The following is a 19,227-nucleotide window of genomic DNA, read 5'->3' as shown; positions in this document are numbered from 1 at the left end:
TGCTGCTAGACCATTTCTCAACCCACGGGTCTCAACCCAAAAGTGGGTCGCAAAAATACATGAAAGGGCTGTGAACAAACTTTAAAAACAGATTCTCCTTTAAAGGAGAAAAATGTGGGAAACTGCATTTCCCTTTGCAGCTGCCAGAGTTCCAGCCTGCAAGGGGTTACTTGTCCCCCTATCCTGGGGGGGGCAGTGGGTTGGGAGCGAGGGGCACTGGGTCGAGATTGGCCATCGATGTTTACAAATGCATCCTGGCGCAAAAAATGTTGAGAACTACTGTGTTGCAAGAGGGCCTGGAAGGGCTCCCTACACAGGACCCCTCTTGCAGCTCCTGCGTGTGCTGAGGGGCAGTGGACGGGGAGAGGGCAGCTGCGGCCCCCCCTGGATCCCCCTGCACCGACACTACCAGCGAGCTCCTGCCACTCATTACTGCCTCACTCAGTGCGCGCCCTTAACAGAAGCACGTGAGCGGTAGTGGGCGAGGGAAGAACCCGTTCCATCCACCGCCTGCTCCCATTGGGTGGCTCTTCCCCCGGCCAGCTCTCGCTCCGATTGGAGCCGCGGAACGGGGGGGCGGGGACACGCGCTGAGCGGCAGCGGTTCCGGCCCATCGGCGCCCGCGCCGCTCCCAGCCGGCGTTTGCGAAGAGAACGCGGTGGAGCCAATAGGAGCGCAGAGGACTCCAGGGCTTGACAAGGGCCAGGTAAACACAGCTCGCGCCGCGCGTGGCGGGGGGAGGGGCCAGGCCGGGCCGGGGGGTTGCGGCGCCTCTCGTGCCCTGCGAGGGGCCAGGGCCACACGCCCGAGACTCGCTCCGCCCTCCGTCAATTTCCCACCGCGGTTCCCGTGCCCCGGTCTCCAGGCTGCGCCTGCGCTTGGGACGCGGCCAGGGAATGGGATCAGGCTCGTGGGATCAGACTGGGGCTGCAAGCAAAGAAGTGCTGGGACGGGGGAAATGGGGAGTAATTAGCAGGTGCCCAGGCAAGCATAGACAGGGATGATTCTTTTGCCCCAAGGTAGAGGTGTGCGTGGTTGGTGGCCCCTGGGCGAGCACCCTCTTCCTTGCTGCCACCTATGGGAGCTTTCTGGGACAGAAGGAAAGCTGCCCACTTTGCAGAGCTTGGATTATTCTCTTCCGGGGTCCGGCACTGTTCTTCTGAGCCCCTCCGAGCTCTCCCGTAGCCAAGTTACTAATTTCCCCTTTCCCGTAAAGTGGGAAAAGGAGAAATGAGTATTGAGTGACTTGGTGATGCATCTCAAGGCAGAGCCGAGGCCGGAGTCCAGATCTCTATTTAGTCCTGGGAAGGCCACATCTGGAGGTCTGTGTTCAGTTTCCACCCCCCCGCCCCACTACAGAAAGGATGTGGACAAGTTGGAGAGAGTCCAGCGGAGGGCAGCAAAAATGGTGAGGGGGCTGGGGCACATACTTAACCCCAGTTCCCTCAGCTTCTCCTCATATTTAGTCTGCAGAAGAGAAGATTGAGGAGGAATTTAACTACCCAAAGGTGGTTACAAAGAGGACAGAGCTGGACTGTTCTCAGTGGTGAGAGATGACAGAACAAGGAGCATTGGCCTCAAGCTGCAGCAAGGGAGATTTAAGTTGGATATTAGGAAAAACTCTCATTAGGAGGGTGGTGAAACACTGGAACAGGTTACCCAGAGAGGTGGTGGAATCTCCTTGGAAGTTTTTAGGCCCGGCTTGACAAAGCCTTGGCTGGCATGATCTTGTTAGGGTAGGTCCTGCTTTGAGCAGGGGGCTGGACTAGATGACCTTCTGAGATCCCTTCCAACCCTCATTTTCTATGATTCTGTGATCTCCTCTCCCTTGGTTCTGGCCAATAACCAGTGCTCATTTAGTTTGGTTGGTCTGTAAGATGAAAATCGACCTGGCCTTCTACTTGACTTTGGACTGACATGGGTAACTGCCACACATCTTGCAGTTTACTTAGTTTCAGAGACAAGTCTATGATAGAAGCAGGGGTGTTACTGAAGCAGGGACATCTCAGAGTGTCAGTAGCCAGCAGCAATGGCTGTGACGTACAAGCTACCCTGTTGTCATCTCCAGGATATGCTGCCTCGGAAGCCCAGTGATGATCATTTAAATGTACATATTATTAATTATTTCACTCCCCCATAATTAGGCCTGGCACATTAGTTTTGCTGACCTAACCCTGTCATCTATGGAGAGGGAGGTGATGTCTTCTCACTCCTGACACTTCTACACAAGGAGAGACCCTAATGTAATACCAGGTGTACCAGAAAAGTAGTCCTTTTACCAGGATAGTTTATTCTGTTTAGGAAACTAGTTTAAACTCTACTAGTCTTGCTGGTCTAGCTGTTCCTACCCACCCTGCTAAGTCTAGATAAGAGCTAAGAAAGAAGGAGTCACAGATCTGCAAAGTCAGAGCTGACAATAATGTCTCCTTCAGGTGGAGACAGCAGGGCTGCAGGCCTATAGCATTCACAATTTACTGTGAGCAGCTTCTCATCTTGATCATGTGGGTGGTCAGCCGGGAGGCATGGCATCACACTTAGATTTGTCCTTGCCTCGTATATTGTCTAAACCAGTGGTTCTCAACCTTCTTTGTACGAGGACCTGTTTGTAAACCTCGATGGCCAGTCCCAGCCCAGTGCCCCTCATTCATGACCCACTGCCCTCTTCCCCCCAGTGTGTGGGACGGGGTGTGTGTGGGACATGAGGGGTCCCAAGCAGCCCCTTGCAGTCTGGAACTCTGCCAGCCTATAAGGGAAAAGCCATGGTTTCCCACATTTTTCTTCTTTAAAGGAGAATCCATTTTTAAAGTTTGTTTGCCACCTTTTCATATACTCTTGTGACCCATGGGTTGAGAAATACTGGTCTAAATGCTATATTTTCCTCTGGAATTTACCAGTAGCAGTTATCTTTCTTGGCCTAAACTTAGGGAAAACCTGTTTATACTACTTCATATCTGTTTGTGGACCTAAAGCAGTGCTTGCCAACCCATGGCTTGTGGGCAACATATTGCCCAAGAGACTTGCCCATGCTGCCCATAGCCTCAGAAAAGCAAGAGTTCAAACTGAAGTTGACAGGGAGAGCAAAAGATATGTGCAACACATTACGTACTTTCATGTGTGGGTTGCCTGTAGGACAGTAGTGGAAATAGCTGATCTAAAGGCAACAAAAAGAAATGGGTCCTCTCACCTATAGACCATCAATGAGAGTGGCACCCGGAAGCAGGTCTTTCTTAAAACTTAAAAGTTGAGTAATAAGTTTCCTGCCAAGTGAGACCAGCTATTATGTTGCAGTATCTGTACTGCTATCATGTTTCATTTTGCAGTGGATAAAATCTGAAGTACAGTGTTCAGCTTATTTATTTGTCCTGGGAGCAAGAGCCGTAGCCATCTACAGTCCAGGGGTATGAGCCCAAGAGAGAAATTGTTTCTAGTAAGATGAAAATGCAGCAGGGAAATCCTCAGTGATAATTTCTATAGCCCATGAAAGGCAGTGGAGTTGAGTTACTTGCGGGTTTGTTGTGTTGGTTTCTTTTGGGGTTTTTTTGTTGTTTTTACTCTCAGCCAATATGGCCTATTGCACAACAGACTTCTTTCCCTATTCTCAGATGTATTTGCTTGTTTCTCATTGATTTCTGACGGCTAGTAGCCTGAATCCTGAAAAAACAGGAGAGTTAAAGCCAAAACAGCTGTTTCCTTCCCAGCTCTTGCTTGCTAGTAGTAAGTCAGAGTCCAGAGCTATTGCCCAATTTTATTTTTGCCATTCAAGACTATAATCAGCCACTTAATTTATGGGGGAAAAAAAGTTAAGAACTGACTATAATCAGCCACTTAATTTATGGGGGAAGAAAAGTTAAGAAAACTGGAGACTTCTAATGATTTTACATTCAAAAAGGTAGATTTGTGTCCTTTTGTGACTTACCATGCATGGTGCCTATGGTCTTTCTTCCTCACTAACTGCATGTAGTCTTGATTTGGAAACACAGGCAAAGCCTGCGTTTTTCACTCTGAAATCTTCTATCAGTGAGACCATAAAGGAAACATGTTTCTCTCAGCCCTTCTTGCTTTCTTTACTGTTTTCCTCTCCTGAAGGAAAACAGTAAAGTCCTACCTTCTTCCAAAGCCAGCTGAGGAAAATACTTTGTTTACATGCACTGACATTTCATAGATTGGACTGAAATAAAGGACTTGGAAGACTCTTTCTTTGGGTCCTGTTGCTAGATGCTTGCTGGTTTAGTCCCCTTGTGGTTAATATAACTCCTTAAAACACCACTCTCTTCAAGAGCCCCATTCCCACTAACCAAAATGGTATAGAAAGAAACAACTTGCATCACTTTACAATGCTCTCTTCATGGACACATGATGCCTTGTGATCTGTTGTGTTGGCTTCCCATTTGGAATGCAACAGGGGCCTTCTCTTCTGCTTTGTTCAGCCCCAAGCACTGGCTGTGCTCAGCAGTTAAATGAGAGTCATCAGGTGGTCTCCAACAGACGTATGGGGGAGGGGGCCAGACTTACTTAAAAGTGATGTTTTATTGCAGTCACTGTCAGACTTCTAGACATGAAATTGTAAAAAGCTTTGCTCCAGGCCATCACAAATCAGCTGAAAGAAATAGCAGCATAGAGAAGCTGAATGTTGGTGCCTGTGGGAAAGGGGAATGAATGTCCTTTTTTGTCTCCATTTTGAGACTACTTACCAACTTGCAGGTCAAAGGGTAACTCACATAATGACAAGAAGAAAAGGGAAATGGGAACTTCCTGTTGTTGCATCTAGGTGCAGCATTCACAGAAGAGATGAGTGCTGCTACTAAGGCTCTTCACTGTGTTCCTCAATACTATGGTATATTAAGAATGCTCCATCCCATGTCCTACCAAACCAGTACATCATAAATGGAGGGAAGGTGCATTGGTGAAATAATGTTTGAGTGTATTAGCCTGAACAGAATAACTGTTGCATTTCTCCATGGTGTTTTTCTTAGTTCTCTGTGTAGAAGACAGTGTCGCCTTGTGGGGTCAGGCCAATGCTCAGGATCTCAATATCACACTGTTAGACAGGAGAGTGTGGTGTACAATTGCACATACACACACAAACATCAGGCGCACGCACACACTCTAGGTACATACACCCCCACCAGGCATGCACACGCACACTACCAACTCAGGCACATACACATCCAAAATTACCAGCCTAGGCACATGCATACTATTGCCAATACAAGCACATACATACTCTAATGATAATGACATGAAATCATACACAGTATACATACATACACACAGGTTAAATACTGACTTAGGTGACTGTGTGTGTGTGTGTGTGTGTTGGTGCCTGTGGTACCTATGCTTGGGGTGCTTGGTAACTAAAGAGCAAGTGGGAGAGATCAGGGGAAAAGGCAGTGGAGATGGGGCAATAGCAAAGAAACAGCAGTTTGCAGGTAGAGAGGAGCTCAGGACGGCTGGAGCCACAGGAGCATGGGCCAGGTGTTGGAGGTGGTGGTGAACCAGAAGCAGGAGAGGGAGAAATGAGACAGAAGTTAGAGGGGCGAGGAGCAGAGATTGGAGCAGGGCCAGAATCGTAGCAAAGCAAAACCCAACTCAGGGTTCCGAATAACAGTTTTATTAAATTAATACTGTACCGTACAGCTTGGTTCCCACACACACAATGACAGCAGGAGAAAGAGACTCTGTGGAAGGGTTGGAGTCCAGGCAGGAAAGAGAAAGAGTCCAAGTTCTTGGTTGAAGAGAGGGTGGGGGTGATAGCTACCTATCCAGGCTGGGAGGAGGTCCTTGATGGCCAGTCGAGGTCTTTCTCCAGCAGGTGTTGTCCAGAGTGGGGTTGCCAGCAGAGGCTCTGGGTTGATTGGAAGTGTGACTTGGAGCAGGTCTGGTTCAGGTGAAGGTGGCATCCCAAGGAGTCAGTCTTTACTACCCCTTTTTATGGGGCAGACTACCTCTGATCTCCTATGGGGAGGGCCTGTGTCCAGGCAGGGTCAGCCCTGCTCCAGAGGGTTCCAGGTGTTCATACTGAGCATGTGCAGCCTTGGCACAATGGTGGTTGCCTCATCTTTTGTGTCTTGAATGTGGAGGGTGGTTCTAATGGCTGGGGGGATTTAGTAGGGGATCCTGCTATCATTGTGTTTTACTCATCCATTCACTCTTTTGCTTCAGGAATTCAGGGAAAACCAATTTACTTGGGAGAGGTTACAGAATTGCAACATACTTACACAACAAGGCATGGGAACAAGGTGGGAATGGATACTTGACATCACTTAACAGACACAGGCCTAAACCATACAATATTAATATGAAACAATAAAAATGCATAAATGATAGGAACACGATATAATACAATATAAAATAGTAAAAATCAATACAAACATAACAAAACACTATTTGCAATCTATAAAAAGGGGGCTTATTACAATAAAATATACAAGAACTTAGCTTACCTAGTATTACTTGTAATCACTGTAAGGGATAGAGAGGGCAGAGAGAAAGTCAGAAATGGTTGGGGATGGGGAGGGAATGTATTTTTAAATAGATAAAAAAAAACCCCCAAAACCTGGGGGTTTTGCTACAACAGTGTCTTCTAACAGTTTTAAAACATCTCTTTTAAAATAAGAAATTTCCTTCCATCTTTATGATTATTGACACTGGAATGTTGTTTGGAGAAGGTTGCTTCTGCTGCTGCTGCTACTGTTGTTAAATATTTAGCTTCTACACGAAGCCCAGTTTGGCTAGTGAAAACACTAGTTGTCATCTCCACCTGCATTAGCAGAGTGGTGCACTGGTCAAATTGCAGGGATTGCATGGAGAAGCTTGTGGGGGAAAGAGACTTCTCAAATGCTGTGGAAATTGGACAGTGGGTATATGCAGAAGCTGTGCAGCTGTTTATGAAGCTCCCTGACCAGCTGAGTTTAGTTATGATCTGATGGTAGGCTCTTTGACTATTCTTGCTTCACTAGTTCACGTATATTGCTTAAATGCACATACAACACAAACCTGACTTTCCCTTTGATGACTAATAAACCTTACATTTCACAGTGTCCTTATACTTTCAAGATATGTGACCCCCTGAGAAGCTCGCCTGATAAACCCCCGTAGGCAGGGAATCTGCACTTGCAATATGGGTGTGAACAGAAGTGGATGTATGCTCCCTAGAACTTGGGCCAGAAAAAGCACATTGGTATTGTAAAGCAGGCAGTCTAACACTGACAGCTTGTGTCAGCTCTGCCTTTCCTGGATGTTGCTTCATCTGTCACTGAGACAGGGATAAAATTATAAGAGCTTTGAAGAGAAAGTGGTGGGGTGCCTGTCTTGAAGTCTCTCATCTAGCTATATTGGGCTCTGTTTGTAAAACTCTCTGAGAGGTAGGTCCAAAATCAGCAAAGATCAGAGGCGTTGCGGTGGAAAGGGAGTCTCCTGATTTCTCCTTTCTTACCCCACATATTAAAAAGAGAGAAATGTCCTGGCTATCTTCTAGACTCCCATGTCTGAAATTGGTCTTCTGGTTGGGTCGTGAGAGCACTAGCCTGGATTTATCCTGTAACCTTGGCCAAAATGATTAGTTTCTGTATGCTTCTACTTTAGGGGTAAGAGGAGGACAGTCTCTACTTCTTGAGGCATATTGGGTTTCTCTGTTGCAGTGCCTGGATTCAGTGCTCTATAGATGTCCTGGTGATGGTAAATGCATTTTGCAGCTTTCTAATGAATTGGTTAAAATCTTCCAATGTATGAGGGGTCTGGCTTGTGTTTCCTGGGAATTGCCTGAAAACCAGATGTAACTAACTTCCTTGAACCAGCTCAAACAGCCTCTCTCATTTGAATGGTAAAACACTAAAATGGATTCTCCTGGATTGAGCTGTTACAAACCCACTCATATGGAAAAGTTGTTTGATATTAAAAGTGGAAGGCAGTAGAGTGAAAGAAATCGGATCCTAGAGTTGACTGAAGCCTTGGCATTGCAGCCGTGGCCACCTGGCATTTGTCAGGGTACCTAGGTTTTGTAGTGAACATGGTGTGGTGGGGGAGGAGAGAGGAGGGAAGGGGAGTTGTTTATATTTTTTTCTTCAGCATGTCACTGTCCGTTTTGCACAGCCAGCAGTGTGGAAATTAGGCCAGCAAAATCTGTTGTTTCCAAATGGTTTTTTTCTCTATAGAATAATATAGCTGCCAAAATACTGGCCAACATAAGTGAGAGAGACAGAGCTTAGCTCTCAAGAAAAGGCAATGCCTTACCATTCTTATTGGGTGAGGGGGAACTTCCTATGAAATTCAGATGACCTCTAGGTTACTAGCGTGCATTTAGCCCAAGTTCCAGGTAACTAGTCATTTAGCACCATCTGGCTGCTGTTCATTGGTCTGTGCTATGGGAGCTGCTCTCTGGCAGACAGGCTATCACCTTGCCGTTGGCATTCAGCAGAAGTGGAAAAATTGATTGGGCCCTGGAAAATGAACTACTTTTGAAACCCCAGAGACCATCCCTCTACATCAGCCAAGGCAATGGGGGAGGAGGCAGAGAAAGCATGGATGCAGCAGCCCTGCAGGCTATAGCTTTAAAAAGGAATTCTCACCTGGTTGCTGTTTTTGCATTGAATTTCACTTCCCCTCCCTAACCACTTAAAATATACCTCATTTAATCAAGCAAGCTACAGCGCTGTGCAGTGTACACTGTGCTGATTTATCTTCTTGCAATAAGAGATGAACCCCTGCTGTAGCATTCCCACTGCAAGGGCATATACTGTGGAAATCTCTAGTCCTGTCTGTTTGCATTGTAATGTTAATGGTTTCTCTCCATTTACTCTCCCTGTGTTTAAGGCTCTAGCAGGTCTTTATTGTGCCACTCCTAAGCCTTCAGGGGAGACGGAAGATGATAACTTTCATGAACAGCTCTGACAGTGAAGAAGAGCCCTGCAATGAGAGAACCTCCCTGATGTCAGTTGAGAGTCCTCCTGTGCCCTCCTACCAGGATGGCCTGCAAACACCAGAAGTGGTGGAAACACAGACACACAGGGTAGGACTGCACTTCTAAAAAATGAGGAAATGTGGCATGATGCTATTGCTGCTCTGCTGAACGGATCACTGAGGGCCTTCCAGTATGTTGCATGCAGGAGTCAATTAGTTCTTGCTCTGGAGGTGTAGTTGTTTAAGAAATATACAGTATAATGGTAGCACCATTGCCATCTTTCCTTGTATACATGGCTTTTAATTTCACTGCACACCCCTCTCACTTCCTGCCAGTTGCTAGAACTGTATATTTTAGTTCTGCATGTGACTTCTCTGGGAGAGATCCTTTCATGCTGTCTAGCATTAAGGAAGTTAAAGTAGCTACCTTTGTCAGTACTGGCTAAATAAGAGATGGAGTCTTGTTCAGGTAGTCATGAAGTATCTGTGTGACGCAAGCACAGAATTGCTGAGAGGGCATGTTCAAACAACTGTGCATCATAAGACCATTCAAGTGAAAAATTTCCTTCTGTTACAGTTTCAGAAGCTTCCCCCACCCCCCCTCCCCCCAAACATTGCACATCACACACCCATGCTTGAAGTGTTTGCAATGCACCTGAGATTTTAAAAACACCTTGTGCAGTTCTGGGCCCATCTGGTTGTGTTGGTAATGATATTATTTAGTCATGTAGCCTACATGTTTATTTCACCCTAAGTTTTTCTGGTGTTCTAATATAGGATGCTGTTCTGCATTGTTATGAATTGTTAACTAGCAAGGGATTTTTTTTTTTCACAGCAAATAAAGGGGGTCTCATACATGTTTTTTCTTTTTTTAACAGAAGAGGTACACTGGTAGCAGTGGTAGCTCTAATGATGTTGCACATGGAAATTCTGACGCAGAACTTCTGGTGCAAGATGTTCGGTTGGACAATGAAGAAGAAGAACTGACTCTGAAATATGGAGCCAAACATGTGATCATGCTTTTTGTGCCTGTCACACTTTGTATGATTGTTGTTGTTGCCACCATAAAGTCAGTGCGCTTCTACACGGAGAAAAACGGGCAGCTGTAAGTAGGTTTCTCTCTGAGTGTGATCTCTGGCATTACAAACATGTTCCTAGAGTAGCTGTTTTTGTACATGGAGAATATTTTCAGTGGGTTGGGAGAGCCTTTATCTGCTTTGTTAAAATTTGTTTTCAAATGAGCAGAGAGCATATTGGTTGCCTATACATGTGCTCAGGGGAGGGGTGTGGGGGGTGGATTTTGATTAGATCAGTTCCCAGACAGCTGCTCTAATTAAAATGGCTCACTGTCACATGTATTAAGCCCCTACACATTTCAGAATGGCTGCAGGGACACTTTATCTAAAAGTTGTTGAATGAGCTTTAGATTAAGTGCCCCTGCAGCCTTTTTTAAATGCATGGGGGCTTAGTATATGTGACAGTAAGATGCTGGAGCGTTGTAATTGGAATGCAGATCAGATTAATCAAGTCTGCTCTGACATGTTTTAATTTGAATGTGAACGAGCATGTCTGTAGGTACCCCTTGCTCTTTTTGAATTGGACTAAATATGCTAAATCCAGATGAGAGAATTTGAATGTGCATGTGTTGCGCAGTAGAAACTGGATACTTTGTGGGGTTAGATTCCTTACCCTGCTTGACAAAAGCAAGGGATTTGAAACTTGTTTGGGTGGGGGAGTCACAGCAAATACCTTCATGGGACTAAAGAGGTACTCTGGTTACTTGCTTGCACTTCTGTTTCAAAGGGTGTCACTTCTCCAATCAGCTCTGCAGATTGCATCCATGCTCCAGTTGTTCAGAGAAGCAGTACCCTTTGCTGAAGCTGTTACTTTAACTGGATGCATAGCTTATTCTTGATTTGGCAGCCCATTGTGAGTTAAGCGGGGTGCATACCATCCCTAGATGAAAAATCCAAGTTCTGCTGAATCACTGTAGGAAAGGGCACTGTTATTAGGCCATCATATGGATAGTGTTGAAAAAGAATTCAACCTCTGATATGGCCAGAATCATAGTAAAATTGCTCCCCACGGAGGAATAAGGGTTGGATACCCAGTCCTTTGAGCCACAGGGTGGCTACAATTGAAAAGTGGTGTGTCCTTTCAGGTAAATGGGTAAAGACTTTTGTTTCTTGGGGACTTACTTGATTGTTCCTTCTGGTCCACCCTGACCAAGACAGTAGCTATAAATGAGGACATTTCTAGGGCTGGAAGACAAACATGGGGGGCAATTCAAATGGACAGAGGGCAGGGGCTAATGGTTTCTTTGACTGTAGTATATTCTCAATTATCTGAAGTCCTTTAGAAAGAAGCTGCCAAAAATTAGATGTGTGAAGCTGCAATATCTAGTGAAGAAGTGCACATGTGAATGCATGAAGCATAGTGTAAAACCACACTGAACTTGACAGTCTGATACTAAACACAATACAACTTCAAAGAGAGTAGTGTATCACATGACACCAACAGTTGCAGATCAGTAAAACAAAGTTGTCTTTTCATTAATCTAGGGTACACTATGTAACCAAAAGAAACAAAATGCTACAATGCCTCAAAATCAGGAGAGATGCCCTTTACCAAATGGAGGAAAGTATAAATCAGTGGTACACCTTTAACAATATCATAGAAAGATAAAGAACTGGAAGGATCCTTAGACATGCAGCAAAAATGAATAGTGGCTTGAAGTGAAACTAAAAGTCTTAAAGACATTTAAGTCTTTGGTCCATTTGCTTAGAGCAAGGGTGGAGAGATGTAGTTAGCTGTGTTAGTCATCATGACATGCTTGCTAAAAGACAAAATGTACCTGGGTGGCAGTGTATTAACATGGTGTATCATGTTCCATTGCTTACTATACATCTCTTACACTACTTCTGCTTTACCCTGCAGGATATATACTCCCTTCAGTGAAGACACACCTTCTGTGGGCCAGCGTCTCCTGAACTCTGTGCTGAACACCCTCATAATGATCAGTGTCATTGTTGTAATGACAGTCTTCCTAGTTATACTATATAAATATCGTTGTTACAAGGTAAAGTATTTATGCTAGGCAAAGCCTGCAGTGGTTTAGCTATTTGCTACAAGCTAGTTCTAGTAGAGTTGGTTTGCTGTAGGGAAGAGTCACTTTCAGAAGTTATAGTACCAAAGTCCAGTCCAGGACTAGTCTGTCATCTCTTTAACAAATAACTTCCAAGTTTTACTGTGGTTGATTTGTTGTTTGTGGTATGTGTGTGGGTAGGTTGTCTTTAACTGTTGGGAAGTTCATGGTTAGCTTTTCAGCTAGTGTAAAACTGAATGCATCTAGCCTCGGCCCTTCTCTGTTCTTGCGCAATACCCTTTACTACAAAATGAAACTCAAGTGGCTGTTGCATAAAGTTCTGGACTGAACAGAGACCACATTTTCTTTATCTCCCTTTCTTATAGCTCATTCTAAAGTGTGGTCAGTCTGCAAAGTAACACAGGAAAGACGTAAAGAATTGCAGTAATAGAGCTGTTTGAATGTTCTGCCTAGGCTTAAGGTTGATTTGAATCTAATTTCATAAAAAAAAATTGGGGGGGTGTTTTATGACACACAACCATGCTCTTCCTTATAAGGTAATGGTCTGCTACTTTGTGCCATAATTTCCATTTTGACTTGAGTCTTACAGCTTTGAGAGAGGTTTCAGGGTTTCTACCCAGTTCTGAGTGATTTGTATTAGCCAGTGCAGATGCCTTGATATAATGCACTGCCTGCTCAGTTTTTCCTCTCTCCAGAGAGCTGGGACCAGGTTTTTGAGAAGCAAAATTATTCTAGTCTTCACAGCCAAGAACAGAGTTGTATGAGGGGGGTGGGGGATGGAGAGAACAGTTTGAGGGGAAAGGCAAATTCAGTTCTCATAGGCTGTACAAGAATACATGCCAAGATATGGTAACCAGCATTGTCTAGGGGGCGCCAGCACCAGGCTAGAAGCCAGGCACTCCTGACTTCTAATTCTGGATCTGACCTAGACTTGCTATCTAGCCTTGGGCAAGCTTCTTTATCTCCTTGCCAAGTGGGGATAATGCTTTCAGTTGCCTACCTCACAAGCTTGTTATTAAAATGAATTAATGTCTGTGAATCCTCTATATACTACAAGTGCTACAGCAAGGGGTATGTACGTGAGATTACATGTCTGAAAAGAAGGGAGGGTAGAAGCTGGGGCTAGATATAACCTTGGAAATACTAGTAGCTGGACTGGAAGCTAGTATGTCTAACCACTTACACACGGTGGGATCAAAGGCAGAACTCTGTGGGACCCTAAGAAGCTGTGGTGGCTTCAGGGGAACTGACTAAGGTGCAGGGACAGTAGAGCAGTCTGAGATGTGTGGGCTGTGAAAGCGAAGGAGGAAGTGTTCAGTTAATGAAAGCAATAGAGCAATTGAGCAGGATAATAGCAAACAACAGCCCTCTTGTAACTGAAGAGAAAGCCTTTGGTGACTTTGAGAGAGGTTTTAGTGTAGTGTAGAGGATGAAACCAAACGGCTTCCTCTCTTGCTCCCTTCTGGATGGATTGCCAGTTATTTGGGGAGGGAGGAGGTGATTACTAGGTGGCCTCTGGGGACCACCTTATCTTGCTTTCAAGAATGCAGGCATATGTAGGGCTGCAGAGAAGATCCAGAGGGGAATACTGTCAAAGGACAGAAGGTTGTGGAGGTTCCTAACAATGCTGCTATACACAACACTGCAATGCAGGGGAAAAGCCAGCCCCTTCAACTACTATCTTGTGTCTCCATTGAATAGTTTATCCATGGCTGGCTGATTCTTTCGTCTCTGATGCTATTGTTCCTCTTCACCTACATCTATCTTGGGTAAGCACAAGCTCTTCTTGTAACTTACTAAACAAATAGTCCTTGAAAACTTTTTTTATATATGCTAAAACTAATTTATACCAAGAAAACATGCCCCACCCCATCTCCCAGCAATGACTTAGAGATTATTATAGTGAGATCTTCTCTTAAAACAGTGAAATCTTCCCAAAATATATTATGCTCCATTTTCTGGTATGGTACATAATACTGTTGAAGTAAGTCTCAGTTTTTGATAAATGAATTAGGCATATTAGATCCATTATCCTTGCTGGGGTTTTTTCCTCCCAAATGTTCACTTACTACCTAAATCAAAACAAGTATGCCAATTGCTGATGCAAATTGCTGAGGTTCTGACTTGCCCTTCTCCAAAAGGTCCCTATTTGGAAGGAATGCCTTCACTGGAGTTTGCTGATTGGATAATGAGAAGTTCACAAAACGATGCAGTAGTGGCATCTGAGAACTAGATGTAAGGAAACTTTCTGATGGACAAAGGCCTTGACTTGAAAATTGTAGAGAGAGCATTTTAGAGCAAAATTGTGTCTTTTTTTTCAGTGCTGAAGCAGGTCTAATATCTAATGTGTGTGGGTTGTAAATGTCAGGGAGGGTGTTTTTTTAATATCTTGGACAAGACAATATCTTCTTTCTTCCTTAATCCTGTACACATTGCTAACCCTAATTCGTTCAGCTTGGTCTTGAAATCTTCCTCCCATCAGTGAGGAATCTAATCCTTTACCATCAAGGCAGCTCTTCACTTTTATGTTTTATATAAGGTCCACACTGTTCCCATAAAAATGTGGATAGTTGGAAGTAGCAATCAGTTGCCCACTTACTGTAATCTGTCATGGTGGAGATGGGAAGCAGTGATGATGTTTCCTGCTTGTCAATGAATTTGTGGCACTGTGGCTCCTTCCAGCTGGTTGCTGCAGTCCATAAACAGAAGCATGGTCAGCTGTGACACTGCTGAGGAGTCTGACACCAGGAATGGAGGGACTTATTTTACATAATTCTTGCTGCTCTGTCAGTGTTCCTCCTGGGTCAGTCAGTTTGTGTTTGAAGCAAGAATGATTTTATTTGCTCTTAGGAAAGCTGGAGGTCTACTCAGTTGCTAAGCACTATTAAGATGTCTTGCTGCCAGCTTGTTGCCGAGTCTAAATCTTTGTTTTTATCCTGCAGCGAAGTGTTTAAAACATACAATGTGGCCATGGATTACCCCACTCTTTTCTTTGTCATCTGGAATTTTGGAGCAGTTGGGATGATTTGCATCCATTGGAAAGGCCCCCTTCAGCTCCAGCAGGCCTATCTCATTATGATCAGTGCTCTGATGGCATTAGTTTTCATTAAGTACTTACCTGAGTGGTCAGCATGGGTCATTCTAGGAGCCATCTCCATTTATGGTAAGCCTTTTTGTGACTCTTGTATGGTTTTTCTTTAATTTGTCCTGCTTAATTTCTTCGCTTTATTGAACATATTTAGCTACTGGTGTGGGCAGTGGCTAGGTGTGATGGGTAACCGCACTGTGGGCAGTTGGGCTTTATCACTAATAACTTTGTGATAAGGTAGAACTCATTTGCTTGTTATCAGGAAATCTCAGATCCTGGCATAAATTAAGACTGGGATGTACATGCAGAACTAGAGGAACGCAGCAGGTGACATCCGTATGATTTAGAGCTCTGACTTGCCTGAGGTGATGCACAGGAAGGAAATGTACAAAAACCAAAAACGATGTGCGTAGAATGCAGAATAAGAAGTGTGCGTGCCCGTAGGTAATGGAACAGAGATTAAAAAAAAAATACTTGCACTTCATTTCTAACCTGTTACTGTGCCTATGTAACATTACAGTTAACACCCAGTTCTGGGCGCCGCACCTCAGGAGGGATGTGGCCAGTATGGAGAGGGTCCAAAGGAGGGCCACCCGCGTGATCAGGGATCAGCAGGGCAGGCCCTATGAGGAGAGGCTGAGGGACCTGAACCTGTTCAGCCTCCAAAAGAGAAAGCTGCGAGGGGATCTGGTGGCAGTCTACAAACTAGTCAAGGGGGACCAGCAGGCATTGGGAGAGTCCCTGTTCCCCCAAGCAATCCCGGGAGTTACAAGAAACAACAGACACAAACTAGTGGAAGGTAGTTTCAGACTAGACATTAGGAAGCGCTATTTCACTGTCAGGGTGGCTAGGACCTGGAACCAACTTCCAAACAAAGTGGTGCTGGCTCCTACCCTGGGGGTCTTTAAAAGGGGGCTGGACGAACATCTGGCCGGGGTCGTTTGACCCCCAGTACTCTTTCCTGCCATGGCAGGGGGTCAGACTAGATGATCTCCTCAGATCCCTTCCAACCCTACCAACTATGAAACTATGAATTATATCGTCTCATTTTTAAGGAAATTAATAAGGTTGTCTCAGTAAGTACTTCATAGCATTAGTCGGTACACTGGAAAACCTTACTGTGACACTGAACCACGGTTCACTGTATTTCAGTAAACAGCATATTCAAGCAGAGACTAGCTACAAGATGGCATGTAAAATTGTCACCAAGGAAATCATTCACCAAATATCCTTAGATGCCACTTTGAGGGGAACAACAGCCTGTGAGAGAAAGATTAAGGATTCAGAAAATACATAATAGTATTTGTTTGGAAATCAGACAGACTGACCCATTTTATCATCACAGATCTGATGGCTGTGCTGTGTCCCAAGGGGCCATTAAGAATGCTAGTAGAAACTGCACAGGAAAGAAATGAGCCAATATTTCCTGCATTAATCTATTCTTGTGAGTATGCTTTTCTAGATTTGAGTGCTAATGTTTTAAGGTCATACTTAGAACTTGTATCCACATTGTGCTAATCACCATGAATTTCCTTAGCTCCTTGCTCTTTAATACTTCACTAATGTTTGGGTCCTGTACTGAATGCATGCTGGGTATCTACATTGGCATTTACAAAGGAGTTGGCTCATTAGTTAACTGGCAGTCTGACTCTAATTACAATAGGGGTTACAAACTTTAGTTTAAATTTCCTCGGGACCAGGTGTCCTAACTGATTTACCAGTGTTATCACTTTGAGTAACTTTTAGTATGTGGTGTGGACCTCAGTGAATATATTTGGAATGTGCTTCAGCCTATTGCAGTAATACTCAAAACACAACCTATAGAAAAAGAATATTAAGGTTGTCCATGCAACCTTAATTTTTCCATTTGTACAAGTATATTCTGATGCTCACGTTAATTCTGTGATTGCATGTAATTGTCTTCGTCATGGGACCCCTGCCTTATTTGATTATCTGAACATTTTTCTCTTCCATACAGCTGCTGTGGTGTGGACAGTAGGAATGGCAAAGCCAGATATAGCATCAAGGGGGTTGAGTCAGCAGACATGGGATTCAGGTTTGTTTATATCTCTTCAAATTCATGAAAATGAGGTATGTGTGTATGTATGTTTCAAATAGCAAACTTGTGGCACAACAAATATGAGCTCCTTAATTATGTTTTTTGTTGCATGCTGCAGTAGCACTTTGCTAACTTTCTCAATCCTTCACCTGATTTGTCAGCCAAGATTAGCAGAGTGCCGTAGGGGTTGCTCATAATAAGACTCTATAAAAAAGTATTGTCTAACTTTTTTTTAAATGCAATTAAAACAAATTTTGCAAGTAGCTCAGAGAGTGGGCAGGCCTTCTAGATCTTTGTACAATTGGGACTGGATAATTAGAGTTTACTCAAGCTGTAAACTGAAGCAAAACTACAGTTTTAAAAATGAGTGAATAAACATGATTTCTGAGGTAGCATTTTTAGGAATAGGGAGGCTCCCTGTCAATGAATTTTCTCCAACTTCAAAAAAAAAATCTGACCCTGTTGCATTTTGGAAGCCAATGATAAATCTTTATTAAATGGAGATACTTTAGTAATAATATTACTTCAAGGCTTCATAATGTTGAGAATAAACTAAATTGGTCCATAGGCTAACAGACAACAAAGAGCAATCCTGCTTTGGCACAGGGCATAGATTAGAAGTGAACTGCTTGGTCGCCCATCTCCAGTTCCTAAGTGAAAGCTCTGTGTATCAGTTCCAATTTAGATAGTCTGCCCGGTTGCTTGTGTGACAGTAGCATATCTACTAGAAATTCCCAGACCTCCAGATCTCTGGAAACTCCTGTTGTTCCATGAAAAATGGGAACTACCACTTAAGATGATGCATCACATGCAGAGCATGACCGTTGCTCTGTTGTTTCAAATAACAATCCAGGCACACTTCTCAAAGCCACTGAGAATCAGTATTTAAGTCAGTCCTACTGAACACTACTCTTTGCGTCCTCATCCTTTGCTTTTCTGTGGGGAAGCAACATCATACAATTTGCCACTTGTGCTTTTAAAACAAGTTATTAATGTAACTTCCTTAATTTTGTGTCTGTGTGTTCTTGTTTCATTTTTTGCGGGGACATAGCTGAAGATATGAGAGAGAATCATGAAAGCCCTTCGCACTCGGACTCTGAAATTTCTGAGACCAGGAATCCTGCTCCATCCCATCCAACTGCTTCTTCATTAGAGGAGCTGGAGGAGGAGGAAAGTAAGGCAAATCTGCATCAACAATAGCTTTTTAAACTGCTTCCCATCCTACATGGCCTGAAGCAGATTATATTACCTTTCCTCAAGTTCAGTAGCACTCTCCTCCTCCCTGAGTAGATCTATCAACTGGTGAACAACTGGGGTGTTCTTAAATGACAGATCTCTTCTATGGATGGCTTTCATCCCAGCATCTCTAAACCACTCAGTTTAGAAACAGGTGAACCAAGTTGTTTTTAGTCCATGGAACTCCCTTAGTGTGGATACACAGATATAATGTGTTTTAAATTTTACTACATCTCTAGATATAAACTATACTAATATTAGCACCTTTATCATGATACAACTCTTCTGCATTAAGGTTTGCGCCTTATTTATGTTTTAACTGTCTCTCTCTCATCCAGAACAGTTAAGTTGACACAAAAAGAAGTTAAATGTTGTTCTAAAAATGGATAAATGTTTAGTGTCTAATGGTGCCTGGTGAGCTTGGAAAAGTTTGACATTTGGATCTCAGATGCTTTGACTCAACAACTGTAACCATGGAGCTGGCTGTTAGCTGGACAGAGGGGAGGAAGAAACTTGCAAAAAAAAGTCTTCCCTGGCATTGAACCTCTGTATCTTTCAGTTTGTTCTAGGTGGTTTTAAAAGTGACAGTGTCCTGGGTTCTTAAGCATTTACAAAGGGCTATCTATTAAAATATTTTCTTCTTTATTGTCCTTAATCTAAGCAGAAGAGAACCCAGATAACTGTGCCACATAGATCTTTAGTGTAGTCAGAATGGTGGTGTGGGTTGTGTTGGTCAAGAATAGAAACTATGACCCAATTTCACTAGAGGAGAACAAAGGAATAGATGTAAAAGCAAGGGAACTGACATAGGGTTTTTTTGCTTTTAATAGGAGGTGTCAA

At 43.8% G+C, this 19,227-nt stretch overlaps 1 protein-coding gene across 2 annotated transcripts in view; it reads left to right on the top strand.

Moving 5' to 3' along the window:
* Window positions 1-614: 614 nt before the first annotated feature.
* The window catches only part of PSEN2 (presenilin 2), a 30,928-nt gene continuing 12,315 nt past the window's right edge, over window positions 615-19,227 (top strand). The window contains exons 1-11 of one of the 2 annotated variants that reach the window (XM_025216202.1): window positions 681-706; window positions 7,585-7,677; window positions 8,812-9,007; window positions 9,777-10,003; window positions 11,836-11,977; window positions 13,706-13,773; window positions 14,947-15,167; window positions 16,438-16,536; window positions 17,071-17,148; window positions 18,203-18,325; window positions 19,218-19,227. The exon at window positions 19,218-19,227 is cut by the window's right edge and continues 79 nt beyond it. In XM_025216202.1, the coding sequence (XP_025071987.1) occupies window positions 8,864-9,007; window positions 9,777-10,003; window positions 11,836-11,977; window positions 13,706-13,773; window positions 14,947-15,167; window positions 16,438-16,536; window positions 17,071-17,148; window positions 18,203-18,325; window positions 19,218-19,227 (1,112 nt within the window). In that variant the 5' untranslated portion in view covers window positions 681-706; window positions 7,585-7,677; window positions 8,812-8,863. Of the gene's footprint in view, window positions 707-7,584; window positions 7,678-8,811; window positions 9,008-9,776; window positions 10,004-11,835; window positions 11,978-13,705; window positions 13,774-14,946; window positions 15,168-16,437; window positions 16,537-17,070; window positions 17,149-18,202; window positions 18,527-19,217 lie in introns of those variants that run through there. The other variant, XM_025216207.1, reaches the window with a different exon arrangement.

This window comes from Alligator sinensis, unplaced genomic scaffold (assembly GCF_000455745.1).
Source record: "Alligator sinensis unplaced genomic scaffold, ASM45574v1 scaffold138_1, whole genome shotgun sequence".
Taxonomy (NCBI): domain Eukaryota; kingdom Metazoa; phylum Chordata; order Crocodylia; family Alligatoridae; genus Alligator; species Alligator sinensis.
This window is presented reverse-complemented; position numbering and strand designations above follow the sequence as displayed.